The 27796-nt window shown below is 34.3% G+C and overlaps 1 protein-coding gene across 1 annotated transcript in view; it reads left to right on the forward strand.

Annotated features, from left to right (window-relative positions):
• The first annotated feature begins 1249 nt into the window (after positions 1-1249).
• The window catches only part of LOC142079511 (ATP-dependent translocase ABCB1-like), a 45032-nt gene continuing 18485 nt past the window's right edge, over positions 1250-27796 (forward strand). The window contains exons 1-20 of the mRNA XM_075143834.1: positions 1250-1417; positions 2225-2346; positions 3137-3191; positions 4495-4642; positions 5984-6047; positions 10022-10213; positions 10963-11134; positions 12149-12273; positions 13045-13216; positions 14881-14994; positions 15581-15691; positions 17143-17268; positions 17447-17650; positions 18055-18225; positions 20621-20782; positions 22326-22508; positions 23307-23453; positions 23776-23880; positions 25835-25912; positions 27354-27437. Coding sequence (XP_074999935.1) covers positions 2249-2346; positions 3137-3191; positions 4495-4642; positions 5984-6047; positions 10022-10213; positions 10963-11134; positions 12149-12273; positions 13045-13216; positions 14881-14994; positions 15581-15691; positions 17143-17268; positions 17447-17650; positions 18055-18225; positions 20621-20782; positions 22326-22508; positions 23307-23453; positions 23776-23880; positions 25835-25912; positions 27354-27437 — 2511 coding nt within the window. The 5' untranslated portion in view covers positions 1250-1417; positions 2225-2248. The remainder of the gene's footprint in view (positions 1418-2224; positions 2347-3136; positions 3192-4494; positions 4643-5983; positions 6048-10021; positions 10214-10962; positions 11135-12148; positions 12274-13044; positions 13217-14880; positions 14995-15580; positions 15692-17142; positions 17269-17446; positions 17651-18054; positions 18226-20620; positions 20783-22325; positions 22509-23306; positions 23454-23775; positions 23881-25834; positions 25913-27353; positions 27438-27796) is intronic.

A 27796-nucleotide genomic window follows, 5' to 3' on the forward strand; every position in this document is an offset into this window, starting at 1 on the left:
CACAAGTTAAAACCAGAAGTATTCCCATTAACTGCTGTGGATAAAAGTCTATACAAATATCTCAGGATTACTTTTCATAAACAGATAAGACTTATATTTACTAATCTTTTATATTTTGGTTAACTGACAATGGTAAACTACCCTTTCTATAGTAATCCTCATTCTGATAAGACTCTTTGTATTCCAAAACGTTGTAAAAATACTCAGTTTTATCAAAATTTTGAGATTACAGGCATGCGTGACTAAAAGGAACAATAATTATCTCTTCTGGTTAATTGTCAGATTAAGTAAGTTTTGTTTGAGTAAATTGGTAGGAGACCTACAGAGAAATTCATATAAATCTACTTGTCTTCTAGGACAAGGATTTTTATTTAACTTTTCATAAATTTTACTTCTGCAAAAATATTGAACATATCTAGTTTACTATATAGATTGAAATAACAGTTAAGAAGTGCAATTAATTTCTTTGAAATGTTTTAAATATTTGTTATTATTTTCATTTAAGTAATGCCTACAGATACCGATAAAAACAATGCATTCCACAATAAAATAAATGGTCATTTCAAACAGTTTAGAATCTGAACATACATTAAAAAATCAGAAGGATACTAATTGAGCAGATTTCTGCTGACCGTAGCTGTTTCCAAACCACTTCTGGACTGAGTCTAAAACTCAGCTTGCTGTTCTACAGTATCGTGATTTAACATGGCAGGCAGCCAAATATCACGCAGCCGCTCGCTCACTCACCCCCACCCGGTGGGACAGGGAGAGAATTGGAAGGGTAAGAGTGAGAAAAACTCGTGGGTTGAGATAAAGACAGTTTAATAGAACAGAAAGGGGAAAATAATAATAATAATAATAGAAAATGAGTGATGCACAATGCAAATGCTCACCACCCGCGCTGACCGATAACCAAGTAGCGATCGGTACTTCCTGGATCACGCCTACCATTCGTATACTGAGCATGACGTCACATGGTATGGAATACCCCGTTGGCTGGCTGGGCTAGCTGTCCTGGCTATGTTTCCTCCCACCTTGTGCACCTAGCTCAGTCGGTAGAGCATGGGAGCTGACTAGGAGGGCACTTAACAACAACTGAAAATATCAGTGTGTCATCAACATTCTCCTCATACTAAATCCAAAACACAGCACTAGGAAGAAATTTAACCCTATCCCAGACAAAACCAGGACATGCAGTTACTGAAATGAGAAACAATATGCACTGTAGTAAAATCCTGTTTTCTTTCAGGCTAGATGGGTCATGTTTTTCTGGATTAGACTTAGAAGAAGGGAGAAGAAGCAAAAGAGTAAAACACTCCTTTTGTGTTTTTTGGTTTCGTTCTCACTGTGTATTCAAGAATGGATTCATCCTTAAGAGTAACAGTTACTTGGAGCATTCAGCACCGTCTCTAATAAGGTAAAGAGGAATTCCTGGGAGTTTTAAGGGGCATAATTAAGCCAACAGTAGATAAGGGGAACTTTTCCTGGTGGAAGAATAGGCTATTCAGCTGGGTTTTCCCAAGTGACAATGAAATAAGCATGCGTTTAAGGACTTTGTTTGCTAAATATTCCCTTTAGGGAAAGGGAGGCAGAGTCCAAAGTGCATACTCTTTACTCTCCAAAGTAGGCAGGGCAAAGGGAGTGGGAAAAAAACAAGAGAAAGCTGTTCATCATCTCTGTTTTACGTAAGAAGAGCAAAGTCCAATCATGCTGTATGTCCTTAACCATATTAATTCTGCTCATTTCTGAACAATCTTTCAGAGGACTAGATGGAAACCAAGAACAACCTTCACAGTATGTCAATAATTTTTTTTTTTTAAATCAGAGATATTTTATAAAATTCACTGATAACTAAAATAGGGAAAATTCCAAATAATGGCATATTCTTTTAAATAAATATCTGTTTTCTCATTTATTTGGTATATCTGTGCTGAATTGCAGAAAATATAATGCTTATATCATTCAAATGAAATTAAATGAAAGACTCACAGTTATCAAACAGGTACAAATACAAAATGTAGATGTTTGTAAGCAAACTCGAAACATCTGGACTTGTTTCAACAGGTTTATACTTACCCGTTACAAGGATTCACTTGCAAAGTATGACGTTAATAACTTTTTGATTTTAATAAATATCTATATTTTTCTTTCAAACTAATTGTCATTGAGATTACTGTCCTTGGCTTAACTGTTGTGTATTTCTCGGTCAAATATTATTTTACAGAGAGCTATCTTAAATAAATTTAAAATGCGTTCTGAAGATGAAAAGAAGCAGAAACGTACTGCAGATGGAAATAGTCATGAGATCACTGCATCTAGCCAGGGTCATGAATCTGAAGACAAACAGTAAGTATTCTTAAACATTGTAAACATGTTCTATATTGAAGCTTATAAGATTACATTATCTTATTTTAGATTTCATTTTACATTTTATTTAATTTCATTTTTTATTTTATTTTACTTTATTTTATCAGGAAAGCCTAATAACAGGAAGCTTTATATCAGCTTGAGAATAGCATTGATTGACACATTCATTTGGTGCAGAAGGACCTTTTATCTCTTTCTTTTAAGGACTAAGAGTCCACAGTATTGCCTACAGTTTATTGAAAAACAATTCTAAAATATGACAGAAATGATGTTGGAATGGACATCTTGGATACAGTTATGTCATCAGCTAAAAATCTTAAAATTTTTAGTATGGCAGGGAATCAATATTTTACACATCTTGAACATTTTATTTATTCCCCATCCCCCATGTGCAAAAATTTGATTTTATAAGTAGGTTATCTTCCTCTTTCTCATTTTGAAAGCTATATACTGCTTCAGTTCACATCTTCCCTGATCAGACAGTGGAACCAGCAGCCCTTGTTGGTGTTGTTTTGCCCTTGAAAGGGGTGAACTGGGAAGAGCTTGACTTAAATTTACAGCAGTCAGGAACTGATGCTGTTTATATACCTGGAGGTTTAAATAAAAACATCTCAAGAATGCTCAATAAATCATATTAATTTCACACACAATTGTTTCCTGTAAAATTATTTCATAATTATATTTTAATTTAACTTTATTATTATTGCATTAGTATTTCTGTGAAATGTTGTCACTTTTTCAATGCACTAAAACTATCATACCTTTTAAGCAAGGAAAAGAAGAAGAAAGCAGAAAGCGCTGAGATGGTCAGCCCATTTACATTGGTAAGAATTATTCTCTCTATGTATGTGTACATATATATACATGCACGCACATTTCAAAGTGTTAAAAAATGGTTAAAATTATGTTAGAATACTGCATATATGGTTTTATCTCTAGCAAATACTTTGATATTACAGAATATTTGATATAGTATAGCAATCAAGCCGTTCTTTTTGTGGATGTAGTTTTATTAAAGAAGCTGTCTTATTACCGATATGGATTCTTAGGAGTCTTCCCTTAGTAAGTTATCATGCTAAACACACCCGTACTAGATTTTTGTTTGTGAAAGGTAGGGATTTCCATGTTCAGTCATTTCTTTCGACACGATGAAAATGGCATCCGTATACCTAAGATTATGTGTGGGTTTGTCTTCTAAATTACCTGAGTCAGGTCCTAATCACACTACTTAGCCCCATTAATCATTATTCAGTCACCTGAGCCAGCAGTAAAAGGCAACTCCATGGCACTGATAAAACTTAAAATTAAAAGTACTTTAAATTCCAGATTTTTTTTTTCTGTATATTTTTAAAAAGGCAATCTGTTAATATTTAATGAAAGTAAATCCTAGGTCCTTTTTTGGTAATATTGAAATGTTTTCTGTTTTGTAGGTTTAGTGTGCATAATGCACAGCAATGATATGGCAAATAACAGAAATAAAACTATAGCCCATGATGTTGGCCAATGCCCAATTTCTCTGCTTTCCTATACCAGCTTGCATTTGTACAATTCCATCATACCACTATAATTTACAACAGTAAACTTAGTATTTTACAATACAGAATAAAGCCAATGGTTTTGTAACAGATGAGCTCAAACTTTATTAAGTTCAACAGGAAGAGATATTTAGGATTTCAGTACATTTTGATAATGTCTACGGTACATTAGGAACAGTTTTTCTGACTGCATAATAATGAATTTACAGTAAAAGTAATTATTGCCTTATTATCACGATGCCATTAAAATTTCTTACAATTTGAACTTTAAATGGCAAAGTTAAAAAGGGCAAATTTCTTATGCCTTGATTTCATATGGCCTTTCTTACCCAGGTGCAGATATTGATGCATTAAAATAGTATACTTCTCTGGTTTTGAGAGTTTATAGTATAAAAGTGCATATATTAGAAGGATTTATTCCTGTACGTTCAAATAGTTTTGTAAACTTAATTTCTAATCAGATGAAGTTGTAGTTTTGTGATACTAGGTGTGCAATTGATAGCTTTTTCTTGACTTTCTTGACTTTGTAGACATAACATTGTGTTAGCATTCTAATACCACAGTTAGAATTCATTTCTTTTCTTACTCACAGTTTCGATATTCCAATTGGTCGGATAAATTACTAATGATACTAGGCACGCTCCTGGCAATAGCCCATGGAAGCAGTCTCCCTGTTGCTATGATAATTTTTGGTGATATGACTGATAGCTTTGTTGCTTCTGGAGGCTCAAATTTTCCAGGTAAGAATATATCTGCTATGAAGAGAACAATGGCTCATACTTGGAAAAGAGCCAGGGAGATTCAAGCATTTTGACAGGAGATATTGATGTCAGAAGCCCCAACTTGCTACTACACTATGATGCAGATTAGTAACTCTTGTGTTTGTTATAACAGAGATGCACTATGGAATTTTTTTGACTCCTAATTCTTAGTTTCTGCATTAGTAGATTTTATTTTTAATTTTTTCAAATCATCCACTACAGTGCACATTCAACAAATCATGTTTAACTGTGGCTGTGATAAATAGAAAGCAGCTGGTTTCCCATCTCCTCAGCATGAGTTCCTGTTGATTCTCTTGCACCAAATCTGACAATTATAGTTCACAAGGTGAATCAGATCAGTAAGTAGATCCAACAGAAAATTCACTACCAAAAATAAAAGTACTAATTTTCTTTTGGATTAATTTGTTGAATAGTCTCATTTGCTGAATCAGATGTACAAAACCAAACACAAAGGAGGGCAAGCATGCACTGCTGGATACTAGAGGAAGGAGTGATACTGTCACTTTGGTATCAACTCAGTTAGACTAGATTACGTTGTCCTTTGAACTCACACATTAGATGTTAAACTTGTGAACAGGTTTGTTGCCTGAAATATTATCTAATAAAATTTTATTAAACATTTTAATAAAAGTCTATGATGGTACAGAAAAAATAGAAGATGTGACTATCTTCTGTCTTGCATCCATTTTTGCTCTTATTGGGCTGCTATAAGACAGAAACATGGGCATACTGCCTTTATCAGAACAAGTAATTTATGATTTACTCCTTCCCAAGTACAATAAATTGATCAGATTTTTATGGTGCAAATGCAAAATGCTGCAGCTGTAGTCTTCTCAAAACATTTGTCACTAAGTTTTCATGTGGGGCAGTAAAATTTCAGGGCCAACACCGATATTATAGCCAATGTTTTCAAAGGGGTTGAGCTATCTACAGGTACTGATTTGATGTCAGTGTCTAGACCTGTACTTTTAATGGGTTTTGGCATTATACAAATGCCCTACGTTTTCAAAAAAGAAAAAAATCAAACTGAGCATTTAATGAATGCTCAGGAAAACCTTTTAATCTCAAGTTACACTGATGTAGTTTTGTAGTCAGTGGAGTTATGACTAACCTTATACTAGTATAATCATTGTTTCTGAACAGGTAGAAGCCTGAAATTGTCACACTCCTCTTTTCATTAAAATCAACTTCATTCAAAAGGAGATGTAGCAATTCAAAATTTGCTGAACAGCATGCAGGAAAACAAATTTGTTAAAACTTGCTCTATTAAAAGTATTTACTCTTTTCTTCCTTTCTAAGGAAACTTTTCTGCAGTGAATTCCTCTTTAGATTTTCTTGGCAAGCTGGAAGAAGATATGACAAGGTAATTAGAAATTGATATTTCCTCTTCTTTTTTTAATGTAGGTACACATTTCTAGTCAAGCCATTCTTCTCCCACAGATGTTTTGCATACTTTAAACAACATAAAAGCAATGGTTGCTTGAATAATGTTTATAACTAAAGATTTGCACGTGTTTATTGGAGACACTGGGAGGATTCTTGAACATCCCCACCCATTCCCAACAACTTCCCTGTAATCTCTTGCTCTCATCCATCCCATCCCCTTTTCAGGGGTGCTCTGTGTCCCAATGCCACCTACATTTCCTTCCTTCTTCCTTCTCTTCCTCTGAATTTATAAACAGTACTTGTTATGCTAAAAAATTGTATTGATTATCATCCATCGATTCCTTGAGATATTGTGATTAACTGATAAAAAGCAGAATTAAAATTGCCAGATAGTATCTACTTTGCTGCCAAAGCATCAAGTTCTACTAAATTATGTGGACTACAGAAAATACAGTTAGATTATATGCAACCTTAAACCTAGCATTCTATAGCTAGCAATAGCAGAAGACAATAGTCAGTAAGTGCTTCTACTATAAAGCTTCATAAAGAAAAGGTCAAATAAGCAGAAACATCAGGTGCCAATAGATGTATTTTGTTAAGGGGCTTTATTAACCACTGTCCATAGACTTGGTTTATGCAGAATGTACAATTTCTTGTACCACTTCAGCTTCTTTTCTTCAGGTTGAAGTCTGTTCCTCATTCAGTATTGAAAAATATCTGACATCTCAGGAATGCTGATGTGGTCTTTATGGTAATTGTCTTTTCTGAAGAGAAGGAGGAGATAAGGCATTCACTCTAGTACTCTTGCTGTTTCATATTGAAGTGCATTATCATTTCTGGTAACAGTGGACTGTAAACTTATAGATCATTTAGATTAAATAGCTAAGTTTCTAATTAAAAAAAACTATTTACACCAAAAAAAAAGTTATTTACCCTAAAATAAATGAGCAAGAACTAGTTAGGAAAAGGCTGTTACTTAGAAGTGAAGAACTCATATTGATGAGAATGAACTGGCAGGGAATTGGAAATTATGTTTTATAAGACAGTATGGACACACAGAGTTTCTTGCTCCTGCAACATTTCTGTCAGTCAGTCTCTGACATAAATGCAAGTAATGCATACACACTTTCAGTGCAATATACTTGTGCCCAGTGATTTGAAAGCAAATTTAAAGGCAAAATTGCAGAACAAAATAATTTGAGCATGGGTGAAGTTACCCTAACTGTTCTATGTATAGTAAATACCTGATGCCTAGTTGCACAATGTTTTTAAAGTCTATCTTACGTTTATTTTAAAGGAACTTTAAAAATAGTTGTTCTTACTACATCTGCAATTATAGAATTCCTTTTCTGAAACTCACTCTTCGTCTCCAGCATATATTTTAACAAGTCCAATAGTTTTATAATATGTCATATAAACAGCAATTCCTGTCAAAATGTAAAATTAGATCATCTGAATTTAATTGAGTGTTCTGTTATTCTTGCAAATGTAAAAAATACCCAGTTTATTTTCTCTACGGCAGTTAATTATTCTCTATATTTCTACCTGTTGAATTATCTTTTTCTAGTAACTGGTCTTATGGTTGGATTGCCTTTAAAACTGTATCAGTTGCTTATTAATTGTTATTAATTTCTCTTAATTTTGAAGATATTTGTGTTAGTGTTTCCATTTCCGCTTTGAAATGAAAGTAATGACACAGCTTTAAAATCAACATATTTTCTTTTTTTTCTATTCAAGCGTATCTAACCTATATTTTAAGAGAAGGATGTACTAGAATTACACAAGGTATTACTGACCCTTATAGCATAAAAGTAGTGTGTAAATCAATGTGTCATTTATAAGTCTTCTAGACCAACAACCAGTCAGAACTATTTTTGGTTGATGTTTTGGGGTTCTTTTAATTTCTGAACTCATATCACATCATCTCAACTAAAAACAATAGGAATTCTCCCATTGCCCTCAGTGGGCTATTGTCTAGGAGTCACTACTGCTTAAAGAACAAAGAGTAGAGGAAAAGAGACAAGCTGACACACAAAAAGCAAATGTGAATATAGATCTACAACAACATCTAAATGTTGAGAACTGTCTGTTCTCATGACCCTAGAGATTGTCTATTTGAGGGAGATCTTTTATCAACATCATGTATGCCACCTTGTCTTTTAGATGTTAACTCTGAAAGTACAAGTATGAATGAAAAGCAGCCCGAGTTTCTCTTTAGAAACCAATTGTTGAATGAGAAATGTATTACTTATTAGCAGCATAGGAATAGGTTCTCTTTTCTAAAGTTTCTAGATAGACCCTTGAGTTAGTGTGTTCACTGGTTTGAAGAAGCAGCTGTTTGTACCCACCCCTCGTTTCTCTAAGAAACCTGCATGCCAGCAGGTCAAATAATAATAAAAACTGTTTACAAGGACAAAGTTTTCACACGGGTGTGTTCAAGTACTGAACTATACATGTGGACTTGATTGTGTTTGTTACTCAAACAACAGTTTGCTTAAAACGCAACTATTTCTTAAAAGAAAAAGAACAGTTATTTTACAATGCAGTGAGCATTTACTCTCTGTTAAGTTTCAGCAGTGAATTTACAGAATGTATTTCATCAGCATGGAATCTGGCAAAGGTATCAATCCCTTTTGATACAATTTGTCATGAAACAAAGTCCAAGCATAATAAAATTCTTTGAAGTTGTAACATCATAAAGTAATTGTCTAAAGCAATTACTGCTGAATTTTGAAGCAGTGTTCTTGGTTTTAGCTGGTAGTTCCTGTGTAGAGTTTTAATGGAGCTGAAGATGATCAAGGTCAATATTCAACTAACCAGCATTCAGTTAGGCATTAACCCATTTTTATTAAACAATTTAGGTAAAGTTCATTTCATAATGAGTATACTTCCAAAGTCCCTGACTATCTTAGCCACAAAAAAGACTGGATTAGAATTTGAAAAGTTTCATCTATAAAACTATTGTCTCCTTTTTTTGAGCAGAGCATTTGCACACAGATTCCTGCTCTTGCCAAGTTTCATGCTAAAGAGTCAGTATGTATAATTTACTACGTGTCAGTGAAAGTCCTAAGAGTTTTAAAGCTTTTTGTTAATTATTTACTTTTATATAGATGGAGTAGTCTTACAATTACATGTTATGTACACGGCGAATATTTAGCCATTGGTTTTGGTCATATTTTACAAACAGGAATCAGTTCAGTTGCATTTTTCTTGTTTAGTTCTGGTTTAAGTTCACCTGTAACTGATTCTGATGTTAATTCTGAATCAAATAAAATCTGATTTGATTCTGTTTGAACAGTTTAAAACTGTGGCTCAAATTCAGTTCCAGTTTGTTCACACATGCCTTGGTTTTGATCTGACACTCTGCTCATAGCACAGAGCTGAATTCATTTAAAAGCAAAATAGCAGTTATGAATAAAGTAGAGAGCAAAAGAATTTTTGATGTAATGGCATTTGCTTGCAATAGATGTATATATAGTAATGCTGTATTCTCAAATTGGGAAATATTTACAGCATCCATGCATATATATATTTATATAGACAGGCATGTTTTAAGGTGTGTGTGAATATAGGTATATATGATTAGGTCTGTCTATGTGTTAAAACAAAAATGTTATGGAGTTTTTGGAAATGACGCATTTAAGTGAAAAGGGTATTGCATCTAAAATATAGCTCTAAAATAATCTTATGAGAAAATATATACTATATTGACAAAAAGAAAAAGTAATTCCTGTCTAATAATAGCTTCGTTTCATTTATTGCGTATCTGAAAACTGATATTAAATACTACTCATAGAAAACTTGGCAAGTTTCACAGAGAAGTGTAAACTCTCATATAAACATATAAAGTCTAATTCAGGTCTGAAACAAAAGAAGTAAGCATCAAGCTAAATACAGACTAGAGAGGTAATTAATTTCAGAGAATCTTGCCTTTTTTTTTTTTTCTTTCAGATATGCATACTACTATTCTGCAATAGCAGCTGGTGTTCTTATTGCTGCTTATACCCAAACATCATTTTGGACCCTAGCAGCAGGCCGGCAAATAAAAAAAATCAGAGAAAATTTTTTTCATGCAATTATGAGACAGGAAATTGGATGGTTTGATGTAAATGATGTGGGAGAACTTAACACTCGTCTTCTAGAGTAAGTATACTATACATTTCCCAATGTTACGTTACTTTATTTTATTAAGCATGTATGAGTTACAATTTTTTATTTTTATTTTTAAATTTAATTATTTCATTGTGAAATGGAATTTCATTGTGAAATTAAATTGAATTATTTCATTGTCAAATGAAGTTTTCAAGTTTTCTCATGGAGAGCCTCAGAGACTGAACTTCTAATACTTCTGGTACTGGACTGTCACAAGGATATCAGAAAAATTGATATTGATAAGTCCCTTGAACTCTGAGAATGACTAAAGCCCAGTCTATGAGATTACCCCCATGAAGAGAAAACATAGTTCATTTCTGTGCACGCTGAGGACTGAATAAAGTGCCGACTGACCCCAGCAGCGTGCACGGTTTTACCTGCATGACAAGCTATTCCTTTCTCTTTGCCTACATGAAAGGCTTTATCTTTTCTTTTCAGATAACCCACAGTTTCCAAATAGATCAAAAATTTGGAATTAAGAAAGTGAGAGTAACTTTGCACTGTAGGCAGAATTTCAACCTTTTCAGACAAAAACAGGTTTATAGCATTACATTTTCACAAGAAATATGAAATTTTCCTTGACCACACTATATAGTGCTTTATCTTGAAGCAAACTGTTGTTTGGAAGTAATTGAATAATAAAGTCTGTCCTTTACACAGATGCCCATGTAACAAAACTGAAAACGTTTTCTTGTGCTTTCTACATTTTCCTTCCTGTCTGGATGTAATTTGTTTTTCAGTGATGTCTCCAAGATTAATGAAGGAATAGGTGACAAAATTGGATTGCTTGTTCAAGCAGTAACAACATTTGTATCAGGATTTATTGTTGGTCTCATAAGAGGATGGAAATTAACCCTTGTAATACTAGCAGTCAGTCCTGTCCTGGGACTTTCAGCAGCTCTCTGGGCAAAGGTAGGTTAACATACCTTCAATATCAGGTTTTATATTAATGATGCATAATGAAAGAAATCTACATATCTGTAATTCTTACTGTTAGAATGTATTGCTTAGAACAATTATAGCTCTAGACAACATCTATGTGCATAAGCTCTTACTTGAACTGTATGTAAGTATCCTCATGTAGTTTGCATATTATAATTCCCATAGACTGGACAGACGTGTTTGATTTGAAGCTGTTTCTACCAATGTAGCATATCTTTATATAGAAAAGGAAGCAAGATATATGAGTAGAATCCACATCTGTAACTGTTAAACGTCATCCACATGAGTACTTGTTCTGTTGAAAGGAATAATTGCACTTCCTGAAAAAGAAGTGAATAAATTAGACCAAGCCTTGGTCTCAGACACAGAGTGTTTTTTCAGAGTTGTTAACAGCTTTGGTAAGAAATTTTAGACAAACTTAGGGGAGAGAAGTACTAAATTAACATGGGATTGGAGTGACTTCCATTTGTAGTTTGGAAACCTTCAGATTTTTGTAGTATTTTATTTCCCTTACATTTCAAAGATCATATAAAACTTCTCTGTCTTAAGTGAGTATATTGTGGAAAAGGTAAGAGTAGAGAAGCATGTGCTACATGTGTCTACTGGCTAAGAGTCTTCATGGACTGTGGCCAATTAATGTAAGCTGTAGAGCCCTCTGGCTAAGGTAGCCAGAGATGAGAATGAGGTGAGGAGATCTGCCTGGGGAGAACTGCACCAGATCAGTATGAGTAGTCATCTAATCTCCTGCACTGGGTGAAAGCAGAGTGGAAAATCCAGCCCTTAGGTGTTGAGAATGGGTAATGTTGATTTTTTTTTTATTTAATTCATAATGTACTTAAGGATTTTGATATTGAACATTCTGCACTCATAGATAATATAATCAAAAGGCTTCATATTGGAAGAAAGTAACTGTAATAAAAGCTATTACGAAGTGCTTGAGCTCATTCTGGTTTTCTTAAGTCAAAATATTTGATCCCGTATTAGGTTCTCTCTGCTTTCACTGACAAAGAACAAGCTGCATATGCAAAAGCAGGTGCTGTTGCAGAGGAAGTTCTGGCAGCAGTCCGTACTGTAATAGCTTTTGGAGGACAGGAAAAAGAAATTAAAAGGTAAGAGCAATGTTTGCTTTCATCAGCTGATTTTAAAGTACTCGTTTCAGATGGTTTGAAGTTTTCTGTATCTTTGCCATTGAAAGTCTGTCAAAACAAGTAAGTCTTGTGCTTCCTGCATTTTTAGGTAATGGGAAATTGCCTGTAACAGGCTATTTAAGTTTCACTATATGTTGAAACACAATTCTGTTTCTAGAAAATGACAAAATAAGTTGATACATTGTCTCTACTCTAGAAAGCGTACAAACTACTTTAACGTCACACTGTCAGAGCTTTAGACAAAAAAAAAAGTCCTGCCATGAGAAGAGATGATGGTATCCTTGGTAATCTGATTACTCAGTAGTTGTTGTGAAGGTACTAATAAACAGTATCTCTATTTCCCCTATACTGTAAAACATCATTCTTGTGATATATTTTAACCTTTTATCTTAAGCTAACAATTATAATCTCAAAACCTGTCATGAATGATTCAGGATCAAAGTTCACTGACCTACAGTTTATTTAAGGAACTTGAATGCCAGTCCCTGAACTGCAATGCCCTTTTTTTTCTATATACCAGGTTGACTGATGATGGCCTTTTTAGGAGTTACCTTAAAGTCTCTGTGCCTGACTACCAGGCTTACCTTTGTTCAGCCTTAGGGCTGATATATATATTTTATATATCTTGTTCTACTTTGTGAATGTTCTCTTTCTAATTCATCCACAGAGTTTTCGGTGCTGTGTGCCATGGTACAAGTCTGAGTCTATTTTGAACTTCTATCTTTCTTTCAGATACCATAAAAATTTAGAAGATGCTAAACGTATTGGAATAAAAAAGGCTATTACAGCTAATATTTCCATAGGTGCTGCTTTCTTACTGATATATGCATCATACGCACTGGCCTTCTGGTATGGAACTACCTTGGTCTTAACTGATGATTATACTATTGGCAAAGTTCTTACAGTAAGTATTAATAAGTAAATTCCCAGTAATAGTGAGAAATACTAAAGAAAATACATTAAAGTGCATATTGGGAACTTATTTGGGTTTAATAAGAATTATGTGCCAAAATTATGGCAAAATAGCATCCCTTCTTCTTAACAAAAAGATTCTCACCAAAAAAGTCTACGTGTTGTTTCTATAGTATCTCAAAATCTACATCAAGCCAAATAAAACATACATTATTTTCAACAGTTTCTACATCTTTTCTGACTTCCATAAGATCAGACTGATATAGAAACAAAAACCTGAAGTACAGTACCCCTCCTAGTTGCTATTTGTTTTCAGATTTGTGGGGCTGAATATATTTTCAGGATGCAGAAGCAAATACTTTTTTTTATTAGCTGTTGTGTGGTCTAAGTAGATAATTTTGTTGATACTTTTCTTATATTTTGCACCATAAGAGCTTGGAATCACTTCTCAGTGTTTTTAGAAATGGAGGGGGAGAAAAATATACTAGGAAATGTGTCATCACCATCTAACCAAAAGAAGAAAACCATAGCTCATAAGTCATAACTTAAATTCTTGTCTTGATGTGGCAACTATTCTAATTTTGTGTGAGATATCAAACAAATATGGGAAGAAGAATAGCTTTGTTAACCATGATGAAACCCAGCCAGGACACCATATATATGTATCTATATCTTTTTTAAAATAATGGGTTTGTTTTATTTATGAATCACTGAAGTTTGCAAAAAAATGTCTCTGATGTGTTACAGGCTCTTTTGAACCTGCCTATTTTTTTTTAAAGGCAGGCTGGCATACAGAACATCTCAGTGAGGTTCATGCCCTTGTGTGTAATTTTTTCAGTTCAAAGTATTTGCAATTTCTGTTGTCTATGTTGTAGTTCATTGGAATGGTGTTTTTATAACGTGATCGGGAGGGTATTGCTTAATTAGGTATCACATCTGTGAATGACCGCTGTTGGAGAAAAGGTGATGGTGTGATGGACCTTTGCTCTGATGTACTATGGCTGTTACTATGATCTCTGTTTCAGCAGTATGTCTTTATTAGTTTTGTTTTGATACTAGCTGAAAGCAATAAACTATGCTTTTCTGAGAAAATGATACATTTTTTTCTTTTTCTGTTTTTTTCTTGTTTGCTTGCACTCATTCTCTTTTATTCCAGCAGAGGGACCCTTTGTTACTTTGTGATGGAGAAGCTGGATTTGAATACTTCTATTTCACTGTCACTTTGAAAGCAGAATGATAGGGCTTGGCATATCTGTCTTTGTTCCATTGGAAGATATGCAATATACTTTCTGGTCTTTGGAACATCTTTTGGCAAAGAATGAATTAGTACAATAAATCCTGAGACATCAGGTGTCATTATACATTTTTTGGCATAGATTTTGCAGGTCTCAGTCACTTTTTCACTTCTTATCAATATGTTTGCAACAATCATGTTGTACAGGAACTCAGTTCTCAGGGGAATCATAAAAAGCCCTTTTCTTAATGTTATTCTCTATTTAAGAGAGACCCTTTTATTTTTTCTTTAATTCTAGATCCCTTAAACTTCTGTTAACAAGCATGGAGCCTCCTGACCCAAAGATATCTAATGTAAATAAATAAATGTAATTCTATGCTTAAATAAGAATTGATATATGTCACCATAAACATTTCTTTCAGGTCTTTTTCTCTGTATTGATTGGAGCTTTCAGTATTGGGCAGACTGCTCCAAGCATAGAGGCATTTGCTAGTGCAAGAGGAGCTGCCTATACAATCTTCAAGATCATAGACAATGTGAGTGTCTCTGTCCTCGCTCTCATTTCAAAACTGAGAGACCCTTCTTTTCAAAGTACAGGCACTATTTATGGATATGAAATTAGTAAGAATAAATAACTGTGTAAAATAAGCAGAAATATAAACATAAAAGCAGATAGAATGTGGTAATTAAGAACTCTGTTTCTGCTTAATGGTCGGTGGATTGGTTGTTTCTCACAGAAATTGATTCAGCAGAAAGCGCAAAGCTATAAATGAACCCCGTATGAAAAGCTCGTTAGAGATGATCTGTTCAGGTAAATAAACAGGCAGTAAAATGAATCTCAAATTATGGCTAGCTGTGGGTACAGTCTTAAAGACAATGTACTAAATTCACACAAAAGCTTAAATGGAGAAATTATAAATGTATTCTTGCATGAGCAGATCATCAATGTAGTAATGAGGCAGCAAAATATCATGCAATTCACATGTTTCAGAAATCTCACCTAAATTACTTTAAAATTACATTTAATATCTCTGCAGAGTAATGGTGCACTCTAGGACTTCTTTATGAAAAAAATCATTAGGAAATAAGTTGGGATTTTTTTTTTTATTTTATTTTGCACAGGAACCGCAAATTGACAGTTATTCAGAGGCAGGTTACAAACCAGACCACATTAAAGGGAACTTGGAATTCCAAAATGTTTACTTCAATTATCCATCCAGACCAGATGTTGAGGTACTGTAAATGAAACTTTATACATATGATAGTTAAACATGTGGATCATTGTTTAGGAAAAAACAGTCACATAAAATTTTGTTGAAAACATAACAATTCCAAGTTGATTCTCTAATTTATATAAAACTACCTTGCCATCACAGTGATTTTAGCTAGAATTATTTACACCTTAGCTAAACATGCTAAGTTTTCTGAAAAATTTTGTGTCTAAAGCTATAGGCAGTGTGGCTATGCAATAAAACTTAAAGATTTATTGCTATCAGAATCTGAATTTATGCATCTAACCCAAGTGTTTGTGTATAGTAATAATAATGAGATAATGGGTTTCAAAAGTACCTGCAACGCAGCTCTGTTAAGACTATATCTCAACCAGTTAAATAACGCAGATCCAGCAAGGTCTTGTTATATATGGAATAGAGATGAGAACCTGTATTTGTCTGTCTAGACAGAGAAAAAGTTTGCTTTTTAAAGCACTGTCATAAATCCAAAGTCTTAATGCAGTGGAGGTGGAAGACATTTGAATGATTTCTGAAAATATTTTCATGAAGAGTGTCTTTGCACTGTGTAACTATTTCCTTCCCTACCTTGAAGGAAAATCGCTGACCTTGATAAAGGGATCTTTCTTACTTTCAATAGGTAGAAAGGAAAGACACAGAGCTTTCTTTTTAAGCCATTTTTACTCATAAATATGTTAAATATTTCGGCTTTTTCTTCTATCAAGAAAGTGAATGAAGTGAATGTGTTTGATTTTTCTTCGTATAGAAATATAAATGAAAAGACAACTATTGATCTCAGTGGATTATTTTATAAGTTTATACAGGTATGATACAAATAGAGATTTCTCCCCCATGGTTTCAGAGGTAATAATTATGGGAAGTTAAGGCTACACCAAACATTTAGTAAGTATTTCATAAATTATGGTAAAGAGAAAAATGTTGTAAAGAAGCCCCACCAGCAATTCTAATCAAAAGGGGAAAAATTAAGGATGCTTCAAGGATACTAAAATGACTTTCCCTCCAAAACAATGTAGAGTATATTCTATCACTTTTAACTGTGACTTTTACTGCACAGTAGTTTTCCTGTAGTTTGCATGGCGCATTAAAGAAAAAGGCAAGGCAACATAATACAGAAATATTGCATCATATTGTTTTTATATTATATTTTAGTTATGGGTAGTATTCATATTATCATTATTTTGTTGTATGAACTGGTTCATGATATGGGTAATTGTGAAGTGTGTTGTATAATACATTGATATTGGACCAATTGTGACGTAAATATGAAAAAAAGTAAGCTGAAGTCATTAGTTATCCAAAATTTAAACTCACAAGTTTATAAATTTTATTTTGTACCAGATTCTGCTCTAAATATGAAACTTTAGAGTTTCTTTAAATTTACACTGACATTTTTACATACTGTTATGGTTTTGGTTACCTTTCTTACATGCACAGATACTGAAGGGCTTGAATCTCAAGGTTAGTTGTGGCCAGACAGTGGCCCTGGTTGGTGGCAGTGGCTGTGGGAAAAGTACAACTGTTCAGCTCATCCAGAGGTTCTACGATCCCAAGGAAGGCACGGTAAGATACCTCAAGTGAGATACCGGCTCTGTGTGTCACAGTTGCTGGAAGTCTAGCTCTGGTCTCACTGCCCTTGTTCCAATGACATGGTAAAGTCTCCCCTAAAAAGGCACCTGGGAGAGAGGTTCCTTGACCAAAACGCCTAGTAAACAATTTTTGTCTGCTTCCTTTTGTTTAGGTTACCATTGATGGGCAGGATATTAAGACCTTAAACATAAGATATCTGCGGGAAATTATTGGTGTGGTGAATCAGGAGCCCGTGCTCTTTGCTACTACTATTGCAGAAAATATTCGTTATGGCCGTGAGGATGTCACCATGGAAGAGATTGAAAAAGCTACCAAAGAAGCAAATGCTTATGACTTCATCATGAAGCTACCCAACGTAAGCAAACCAGCTGTCCTACTGAAATAATTTCTCCTAAACTTTCTTGTGCCAAATAGTTCCTTAGAAGGGATTCTTGTAAACAGAGGAAGCTATCCCTGGAGCTGTGAATAAGCAGAGCTGTGCAGAGCTTCCTCATAACTTTTGAGAATAATGTTAATTTTAAATCTTTAGGTCATGACTTGGTGGGCCTTTGAAGAACTATTAGAATTCCAGGGACACAAACAATTAGGCAGGTATATCCAAGTGGATCTTTATCGTGTAGTGTTTTAGAGGAAGCAGAAGGTGCTGCCAGGGGTTACTAACACTGAGGTGCCTTTTCTTTACACTGCCTTTCTTTGGTGAAAGTGTTTTGGACCGGTGTTCCAGTGTGTGTTTTGGAAACCTGTGTGGTTGTCTTGTAGAAGTTTGAAACCGTGGTTGGAGAAAGAGGGGCACAGCTGAGTGGAGGCCAGAAGCAAAGAATAGCAATTGCCCGAGCTCTGGTTCGCAATCCTAAAATTCTTCTGCTTGATGAGGCAACGTCAGCTTTGGATACTGAGAGCGAATCAGTTGTGCAGGCAGCACTGGACAAGGTCAGTAGTGTTAAAAAATGAAGCAGGTAAGCAGGAGCCTAATCTTTACTTTTTTTCCCAGACATTTTTTGAAAGAGCTGCAAGAAATAGAGATCCTTAAAACACAAATCTAAACTTGGATTTGGCAAATATTCTCTGTACGGAGAATGTTTGATATTCTGCAGGTATTACAGAGCGGAATCTTGTTTCAAGTGAGAAGATGGAATTCTATTTTCTACATTATTAAGCTTAAATCAACGTTTTCTTGGTGTAAATACCATCCCCTCAATTATCTGTCTTACTGACACGCATATGGTTGTCAGTCACCTACTTAATTAACTTGTGTTGAAGCCTGACAGACAAGATAAGCACTACCAGCATGTCATAAGTGATTGTAGCAGTGACTTGGCAGGAAGCACTCCAAGGAAACATTTGCTTCAGGAACATGAATACTTCTAGGTGCTTGTTTTTTCTTAGTGTAGAGCTGTCTCGCCAAGGGACAAGCTGATCCCTGGTGCAACTCAAGAGTCTCTATATTCATACTGGGGCTGTACCCCCAAATGGTATTCTGGATTTACTCAGTCGGATTCTGCTGGAGTGATTGTAATGCTTCTCGCTGCTGTTGGATAGAGAAAGACAGTTTGAGGAGAATTATTAATGGAAATACATTTAATAGAGAAGTTATTTATCTAGCTTTTCTTGGTCACATTATCTTATAAATTTGAATCCTCATAAACCTTTGCAGAAGACCTAGGGATTTATAGAATCATAGAATGATTTGGGTTGGAAGGGACCTTTAAAGATCATCATGTCAAACCCCTCTGCCGTGGCCAGGGACATCTTTCACTAGATCAGGTTGCTCAAAGCCCTGTCCAGCCTGACCTTGAACACTTCCAATGATGGACAATCCACAACTTCTCCGGGCAACCTGTTCCAGTGTCTCATCACCCTCATCATAAAAAATTTCTTCCTTATATCCAATCTAAATCTACCTTCTTTCAGTTTAAAACATTGTCCTGTCACTACACTTTTTACCCTGCTAAAAAGTCTCTCTCCACCTATGTTATAAGCCCCCTTTATACCATGAAAGGCCACAATAAGGTCTTCCTGGAGTCTTCTCTTCTCCAGGCTGAACAACCCCAACTCTCTCATGCTTTCTTCATAGGAGAGGTCTTTCAGCTGGCTGATAATTTTTGTGGCCCTCCTTAGGACCTGCTCTAACAGGTCCATGTCTTTCTTGTACTGGGGACTCCAGAGCTGGATGGATGCAGTACTCCACATGGGGTCTCACGAGAGCAGAGTAGAAGGGCAGAATCACCTCCCTCGATTCTTTCTATGCAGCCCAGGATACAGTTGGCTTTCCGGGCTGCAAGTAGACATTGCTGGCTCGTGTCCAATTTTTCATCCACCAGTATTCCCAACCTCTTTTCTGCAGGGTTGCTCTCAATCCATTCATCCCCAAGTCTGTATTGATACTGAGGATTGCCCTGACCCAGGTGCAGGGCCTTGCGCTTGGCCTTGTTGAACTTCGTGAGGTCCCACTCCTCAAGCTTTTCAAGGTCCTTCTGGACGCCATCCCTTCCCTCAAGCGAATGAACTGCACCACTCAGCTTGGTGTCATCCGCAAACTTGCTGAGTGTGCCCTCAATCCCATTTATCTATGGCAGCGATGAAGATATTAAACAGTATGTGTCCCAGTATGGACGCTTGGGGGACATCACTGAAGATGAACTCCATCCAGGTTCCAACAAAATTCCACTGCTTGGGATCATTACTTCAAATATTTAAACTAAAAGTTTCTTGATCATTTGAATACAGCCTGGTAATTAAAATGGCAAGCTGTGACATTTGATACATTATATGCAATAGGCTTATAAATATCCAAAGATAGGTAGTTAGTTGAAATGTATTTCACATGAAATTGTAGAGAATTTTATTTTCAGTGAAGCTACTGGAGTCGGCAATGACTTAGAGCTTAAAACACTGAAATTTTTAAATGTCAGTGTGAAATATTTTCTAATGCTTCTGAGCATAAACTCTCCTTCACAGATTTTAAATGAACAACTATGGGCTTAAATACAAAACTTCTGGCATTTTTTAAATTTTAAGGTTTGTAACAGTATAACATTCTAAAATTTTAAATATTGAGAATTTTGTTTAGATATTTGTGATCAAAATTTGATATTTTTATGATGCGCCACAGTGAAAGATTGTCTCTAATACTGATTTTCAACCTAAAGATAATATTTCTGTTTTAAGGTACTCATTGAAATCCATTTTTTAAATTTTTTTTGAAAGTTATATTTTTCTGTGAACAATTTTAATGTTTCCCTTAGGTCTTATTCAACTCTAATATGAAGATGAACAATTTTTGAATATACTTAGAAATACTCATATTAAATATTCTTATTTCTAGGCAAGGGAAGGACGCACCACAGTTGTAGTAGCTCATCGACTGTCAACAGTCCGAAATGCAGATCTTATAGCTGTGTTCGAAGGTGGAGTTATCACAGAACAAGGGAATCATTTTAAATTGCTTGAGAGAAAGGGAATCTACTACAAACTCGTTAACATGCAGGTACTTTTTTCTCACTAACTGTTGCCTCATTTTCTTTTTTGTATTCCATGCCCATAGTTATTGTATGTTATCAGAAGAAAGGGGAATTCTGCAGCATATTTTGTTAACAGCAAAAAAAAATGTACTTTGAAAGGAGAGCAGTAATTTGAGAGAGAACACCACTAGTTTTGATACCAGACCTATTTAAACCCAGGATAGTACATTTTTAATCCTCTAGGGATTTAAACTTAAAAGATTATTTTATGTTTTCCTTTTATGCAGTTAATGTAGAGCAGCTGATTACAGTAGTTTACTATTTCATTGCTTGTTCTTAGCCTATGATAAAAAGTAAAATACAGTAGCTGATACTGGAGGAATAGAGCATGCATATTTTAAGCTGTTTAGTTATAATCCTTCATACTGAATTTCTTTCTAAAGAAAAAAAATTGTGGAAGAATAGGAGAAAAAGAAAAATAATCCAGATATGCTGAGTGCAAAAATATGTACACTTTTAAAGTTATGTAGCCAGAAACAAAGACATTGGAAATTAATATAAATATCAGAATTGTATTAGTTATAGAACAAAATACTTTGGTACACCCCAATGTCCCATGCAATAGTTAGGTTATAGCTAAGCTTCACTGTAGCCTTCTGTGTCACTGGTGGTTTACTGCATAACCACCATGCCCATTAAAGAAACTGAAACTGCTATCTCAGTATGTCAGACTGAAAAGAGTAAACTAGGCCAATTAAAACATTTCTTCATAAAGTATCTATAAGAATATATTTGGTCACCTTAGATTCAAAGTAACTTTGTATTCAAGCAAATGTGGTAATGGGAAAAATTAGGAAATATAAAATGGAAAGAAGATAAAAAATAATGGAAAATAAAAAATAGAAAGAAAGCAAAAAAAGTTCTTTTTATTGGTAGCACAAAAAGCAGTAAGAAATAAAAACTTTCTGGAAAAAAAAAAACAAGTTGAAGGCAACTTTGAATCCAGGTACTATTAAATACCTCAGTGGTGGGTAGACATGTATTTATTCTGTCAGACCGGCAAAACTACCACCAAAAGTAGACTCTTTTCCAGACTGTTCAGATTTTTCAGTCAAAATCTCTTTTTGACCTGTTCCATCCTGAACTTCCTTATTAAGGAAGGATTTAAAGTCAAGGATTGTTAACTGTTCTGTACTGAAGAGTGTTCATGAATAAACGATGTATCCACTGAAAACTCTCTCAAAAAGATCCCAAGATGAGTACAAATGGTTTACAGTAAATTTAAAACTGTTAGGAGTTAATTCATAAAAAAAGAGCAGCTACTTCCACTCCCCTGCCCTCCACTTAGTATAAATATATTCTTGAGAGGTGGGATACTCTTATATATGAATCATTATTAAACATAATACAGATTTTCATATCTGCTTTATAAGATTATGTATTGTTTTCCCCATATCTCTTTTCACGGAAACAATCAAAGTTACTTTTACTTTGATCACCTCATAATTTTGAAAGTTCGAAGTAATATATGCATAGTTAATCTTAACATCATGTTCTTCCCTCTTTTAGGCAATAGAAGCTGAAGTTCCATCATCACAACAAGATGAGAATGCACTTAGTGTCAAAAAAAGTGAATCTGAACCAGAATTTGAAGAATCCTTAACAAAAGGATTGAGAAGACGATCAATTCGGAGAAGCATGAAAAAGCCAGGAGCACAAAATGATGATCCGGATGAAAAAACTAGTTCACCTGTAAGTATCTTTGCAGAGCTGTTAGTGAACTTTGATTCCTTTCAATGAAGTATGTTAATATTATAATCACTCTCCTGCTCTAGAAAGGTACAAGAAGAAGGAGGCATTGAATAGGGGTGAAAAAACCATGAGAACTTTCTGATTCTAAGTAACCTTTGCCTGATAATATTCACAACTTGTTTTGTTATACTCACCGTGAATGATTACACAAATAAAATGGGACTTTAAAAGTCTATAACAAGGATGAGTTTATTCTTGAAAATCAATTTGCTCTAAAAGAAATATACTTACATATATTTGCATACCATACCAACATATCTATACAGGTTAAACATTCATTTTTGGATCAGAAACAAAACATTTGGCCCAACATACAACCCTTACAAGAAATCTTACAACAAAACTATACAACAAATATCATTGCATTCATATTTGCAGCAAATACTTTGCCGTTATAAATTGCTTAATGAACAATTACTTGAATTAATCTAGTCATGGATTACACACAACAATATGCCCAGAATTAATAGTTCAGTCACCATTGACCAATACCAAGAGTACTGATCAATGAAAATTATATAGATAAATTAAAGTATGACAAGAGCTGTAGATATATTCTAACAGCTCTTTCTTCCTTGTATTAAAATAATAAAAAGAAATGTACAATCAGTTAATTATTCACGTTATTATAAAGTATACATTTTGACTTTCCCTTGGGTAGATTCTGGGAGTAGGAAATTGACTATTAATCTCTCTTCTTACATACATGTTTGTCCTAACAGAATTCCCATTTTTTAGGATGAAGAATTACCTCCAGCTTCATTTCTGAAAATTATGAAGCTGAACAAAACTGAATGGCCAAACTTTGTAGTTGGAACTTTATGTGCAGTTATCAATGGAGCTTTACAACCTGCATTTGCAATCATATTTTCAGAAATTATAGGGGTAAGTTTGAATAAAATATGCAAAAAACTATAAAGCCCACAAAATTGTTTTCTAATGAAACCAGGTTTTAAGAAATCACTGCATAATGAAGCTGAGGAGTGGATGAAGCACTATTACAAAAATCTAAAGAATTATATGAGATTTACAAAATCCTAAAAATCTTGCTACAACCTGAAATTTGCTTGTTATACCTATAATCATATGTAACATGATCAAATTTTATATGAATGCAAATGACTACCAAACATAGTTATTGAGAAATATGGGAGTATTTCAGATTATCAGTTGATTAAAAAATGTTTTTTTAAATATTATTTTATAGATTTTTTCAGAAACTGACGAGACCATTTTAAGAGAAAAGAGCAACTTGTATTCAGTGCTGTTTTTAGTACTTGGGATCATTTCCTTTTTTACTTTCTTTTTTCAGGTATGTTTTATTATTTTAGCTCCATTATAATTGTTCATCATGTTTTAGAAACCAGATCTGAAATATACTAAACATTTGTATCTTCTTAATACAGGTCTCCAACTCAAACCAGAACCTGCATTTGTGGCTCTAGATGTGCCTTGTACTGAATTGAATCTTTAGAGCTTCTCATGTGTTAGAGACCTTCCAACCTATTCTGACTTCTTAATTTCAGAACTTCCCCTCTTCTTCAGCAGTCAAACACATCTCAGCATGAAACTCTGGATTCTCTCTCTCTTTTTTCCATTGCCACCTAACGGCCAAACCCTCCAGCCTTTACCTTATACCACTCCCTTCTCACCCTCAAGCCCTCCTATTTGAATCTGTTAGTAATTGCAAATCCACTAATCTCCTGCCTTAGCTCTCCAATTTTTTACTCCCTAACCCTTTTCACTTCAAGTCTTGTCCTATGTGAGCCCCCCAAAGATTCCCAGGCCCAGTTCCTCAAGTAACATCCATCATGCTGATATTCAGCTCCTCCTGCTTAAATACTAATGGTTGAACAGTAATACCCCATCCCCTGCTCTCACTGATTTCTATAGCCATCTCAACTTTTAGCAAAAAATTATTTTAACTTTACCCTAATTCTTATATGTATCTTACTGCTACAACAGTGCCACAATAAAAAAAGAAAAAAGGTAGTAATCATACAGGTGCAAACTTCGGCATTTAAATATTATCATATATAGTCTGGTTTATAATTTCTGAATATGTTTGTATAGTTTTATCCATTAAATGAGCCTACACAGTGAAATAATAAAGTGCACGTGGGACAGCAGCATAAACAGTCTCTTGCAAAAACCTCCTTGTTTATTTACGGAATTGTCTTGTTGCACATGCAAGCAAGAAGGCCTTGAGTATAGAAGACTGAGTTGTAGATGGCTATGACAGGTTTGCTCAATTTATAAATGTTCAGAGAATGTTTTAAATATGAGTGGGAAGAGTTCATTGAGATGTAACACCCCCAAATTAGTGAGAATGAAAAAAATTTAAAACGTTCTTATAATCTCTTTATATAGTGCCCGTTCTCTGATGTTCTTTTGTGATTTTTTTCCCAAGTCACATATTTATGCAAATTTACTGACAGTACAGGAGCACAGCAAAGATAATGATCAAAGTTAACTGAGAAATATTTGCTGATTGGAATATGCCATAATAATTTTTCTTAGTATCACATAGTACAGTTTTATCTGTGGTTTGTATTTTAAGAGTATTCAGTTTCACAAACGTACATTCCAAACAATTAATATTTGTAATCACATAAAGGTGGTAGTGAGCTAAACAAAGCTAATTATAAACACTGATGTCATACTAAAATGCAGGAAGAGTGTATCTTCCCAAAATTTTAACCAGCATTTTCCTTTTTCTATCTTGTTAAATTGATTCATATATCTGGCTAAAAATATGTTCAATTCACTGTAAAACATCACTTATGTATAACTGCTGATAGCTATGTCAGTTTGTGTTAGGATCCCAGGGAAGAAATCTTAATTCCATTGGAGTCAATGGGAAATTTGCATTTGACTTCAATGAACCCAGATTGCCTTATGAAGTCTTTAACCTAAAACGATTGGCCTAAAAGCCACTTGTTTAGATCTGACTTAGGTCAACTCAGATAAAAATTAAGTCCAAGGGTTTATTAGCGATCTTTTCCATGAAGCATGCTGGTGAAGCAGTGCTGGGAAATATTGCTATGCTCTATATTTTTCTGAGAAACAATATTTGAATGTCTGTACTGTGAACCTACTAGAATTTATTAATATTAAAACTGTTTTTACATTTGCTTTGTGCAATCAGGACTGCAATATTTTGTACTTTGTACATTGACATTGTAGAGACAATGTATCTAAAATACTTACTGAATAAACATAAAAAGTGTAATAGTGTGCTAAGCATTGTACCTTTTCTCAAATAGGGTTTCACATTTGGCAAAGCAGGAGAAATTCTTACAATGAGGCTTCGACTCATGGCATTTAAAGCAATACTTAGACAGGTAAAGATAATAAATAATTTGATTTCCAGGGTTTTAAAAATAATCAATTGTATAGATATCATAAAATAACTGTATTCTACATTATTCTATCATACTATGGCTTGTCTACAGAGAAGATTCTTTAAATCAGTCTAGAAACAAATTTGGTTAGTTACATGTGGTTAAGCAAAGTATCCTTAGAGGGACAGTCTTAAATCAATACAAGTACAAGAGCTTTTTATGTACTCCTTGCAAGGACTTAGATTTACAGCCAAATTACTATGGCCTGACAAGTTGATGTGTGCCAGCGGTATCCCATTATGTGCTCATTTGCCTGCTTTGTTTTCTTCGTGCCCTTTCTCCCCTAAAAGAATGCAATGCAGCTTACATTGTAACTCTTACTTCAAACGTCTGATTTAAATTGTAGTATGTACAGATATGTTTTTATTTATTTATTGAAGCTCTGTTTCAAAGAGTTCCCAAATCTATAATTGTTGTTCGTTAATACAATAGTGAGATTGTAGAGTTAAATCTAAAGCCACTTTCAGAGAATTAAAATATAAATACTTCATAGGGGGTTAAGTAATTCATGTAGTTATCTAAATTGGCCTTAATCTTGCATGATTTCAGGATCAGTATTTTAGATTTTCAAATATACAATATAACATTTCTGGGGTTTTATGTCTTGCACATAAAGCTACACGTAGACACAGAATTTGATTAATGTGATCATGCCTATTTGCAATGGGGACAGAAAACTGGTGTAGTCTGAAAAACTATGATTTATAGATCAGCCTCACTAAAAACCTAATGAAAGAGCAATCTTACAATTGAGTCTTGAGGTCAAAAATGCCTGTACTACATCACCAGGTCTTCATTCATTGCATATTACACATGAAAGTTTAAATCAGATATTTGGTCATATGGTGAATAAATTATAAACAGTGTACCTGACCCCAACAGTTTACTTTGATCAGATAGTGCAGTTTGTTTTGGGGTATTTTTTGTCTCATAGCTTCCAAATAAGCCTTTTCAATCTGGGGAGAAACAAAGCAATGAATCGCGAGTTTTTACCTTGAAAATGCTTTACACTTAATTCGTCCCCAAACAGCCTTGCAATTGTGAAGGAGTGTGACTGAAGAGTCATCTCCTCCAAGGAGGTGCTGATTCAATAGTGATGAGGGACGGTAGATTTTGGTTTTGGGAATCCCCCAGGCTGCTCTCCTTCCTTCTCAGCAGTGACAGAGTACACCTCAGATCATCCACAAACATACACTTTTTTCTAAAAATATTCATTGTGCAATGAAGGAATTAGACTTAATTAAATATGCAGAACTGATGCGCTGCCACATACACAGTCTTCTGACGCTGAACTCAGTTATATAAGGTAGACCTCAGTTTCATTTTTGGGTAACATGAAATATCCAAAGACCAGCCCTAAGAAAAATGTTTCTTATTGTAGGACATGGGCTGGTTTGATAATTCTAAAAATAGCACTGGAGCATTAACTACAAGACTTGCTAATGATGCCTCACAAGTGAAAGGAGTAAGTAAAATTTTGTTTTGGAATTTTTCATATTTGGTTTAGTATGTAGTAAAGTTGCAGTTTGGATTTGACTGGTTGGATAGCAGTCTTGACTTTGACAACTAAAATTTACTATAAAACGATAGCTGGTATAGAATGCATTGATGTGTTTTGTAACAATGGTGGTAATATATGTTTACAAAATAATTTCCAAGTAAATATTTTTTAAAGTTTACTACTGTGCTGTATTGTGATCTTCATTATTAAACAAATTCATTGTGAATCTCTTTATCTAAGAAGTCTGTTTAGAGATATCTTATTTACCTAAAGATATGCATCTAAATTTGTTCAGTTTATGACCTCCTACTATTTTTTTGATC

The sequence above is a fragment of the Calonectris borealis genome, chromosome 2, assembly GCF_964195595.1.
Source record: "Calonectris borealis chromosome 2, bCalBor7.hap1.2, whole genome shotgun sequence".
In the NCBI taxonomy this organism is placed as follows: domain Eukaryota; kingdom Metazoa; phylum Chordata; class Aves; order Procellariiformes; family Procellariidae; genus Calonectris; species Calonectris borealis.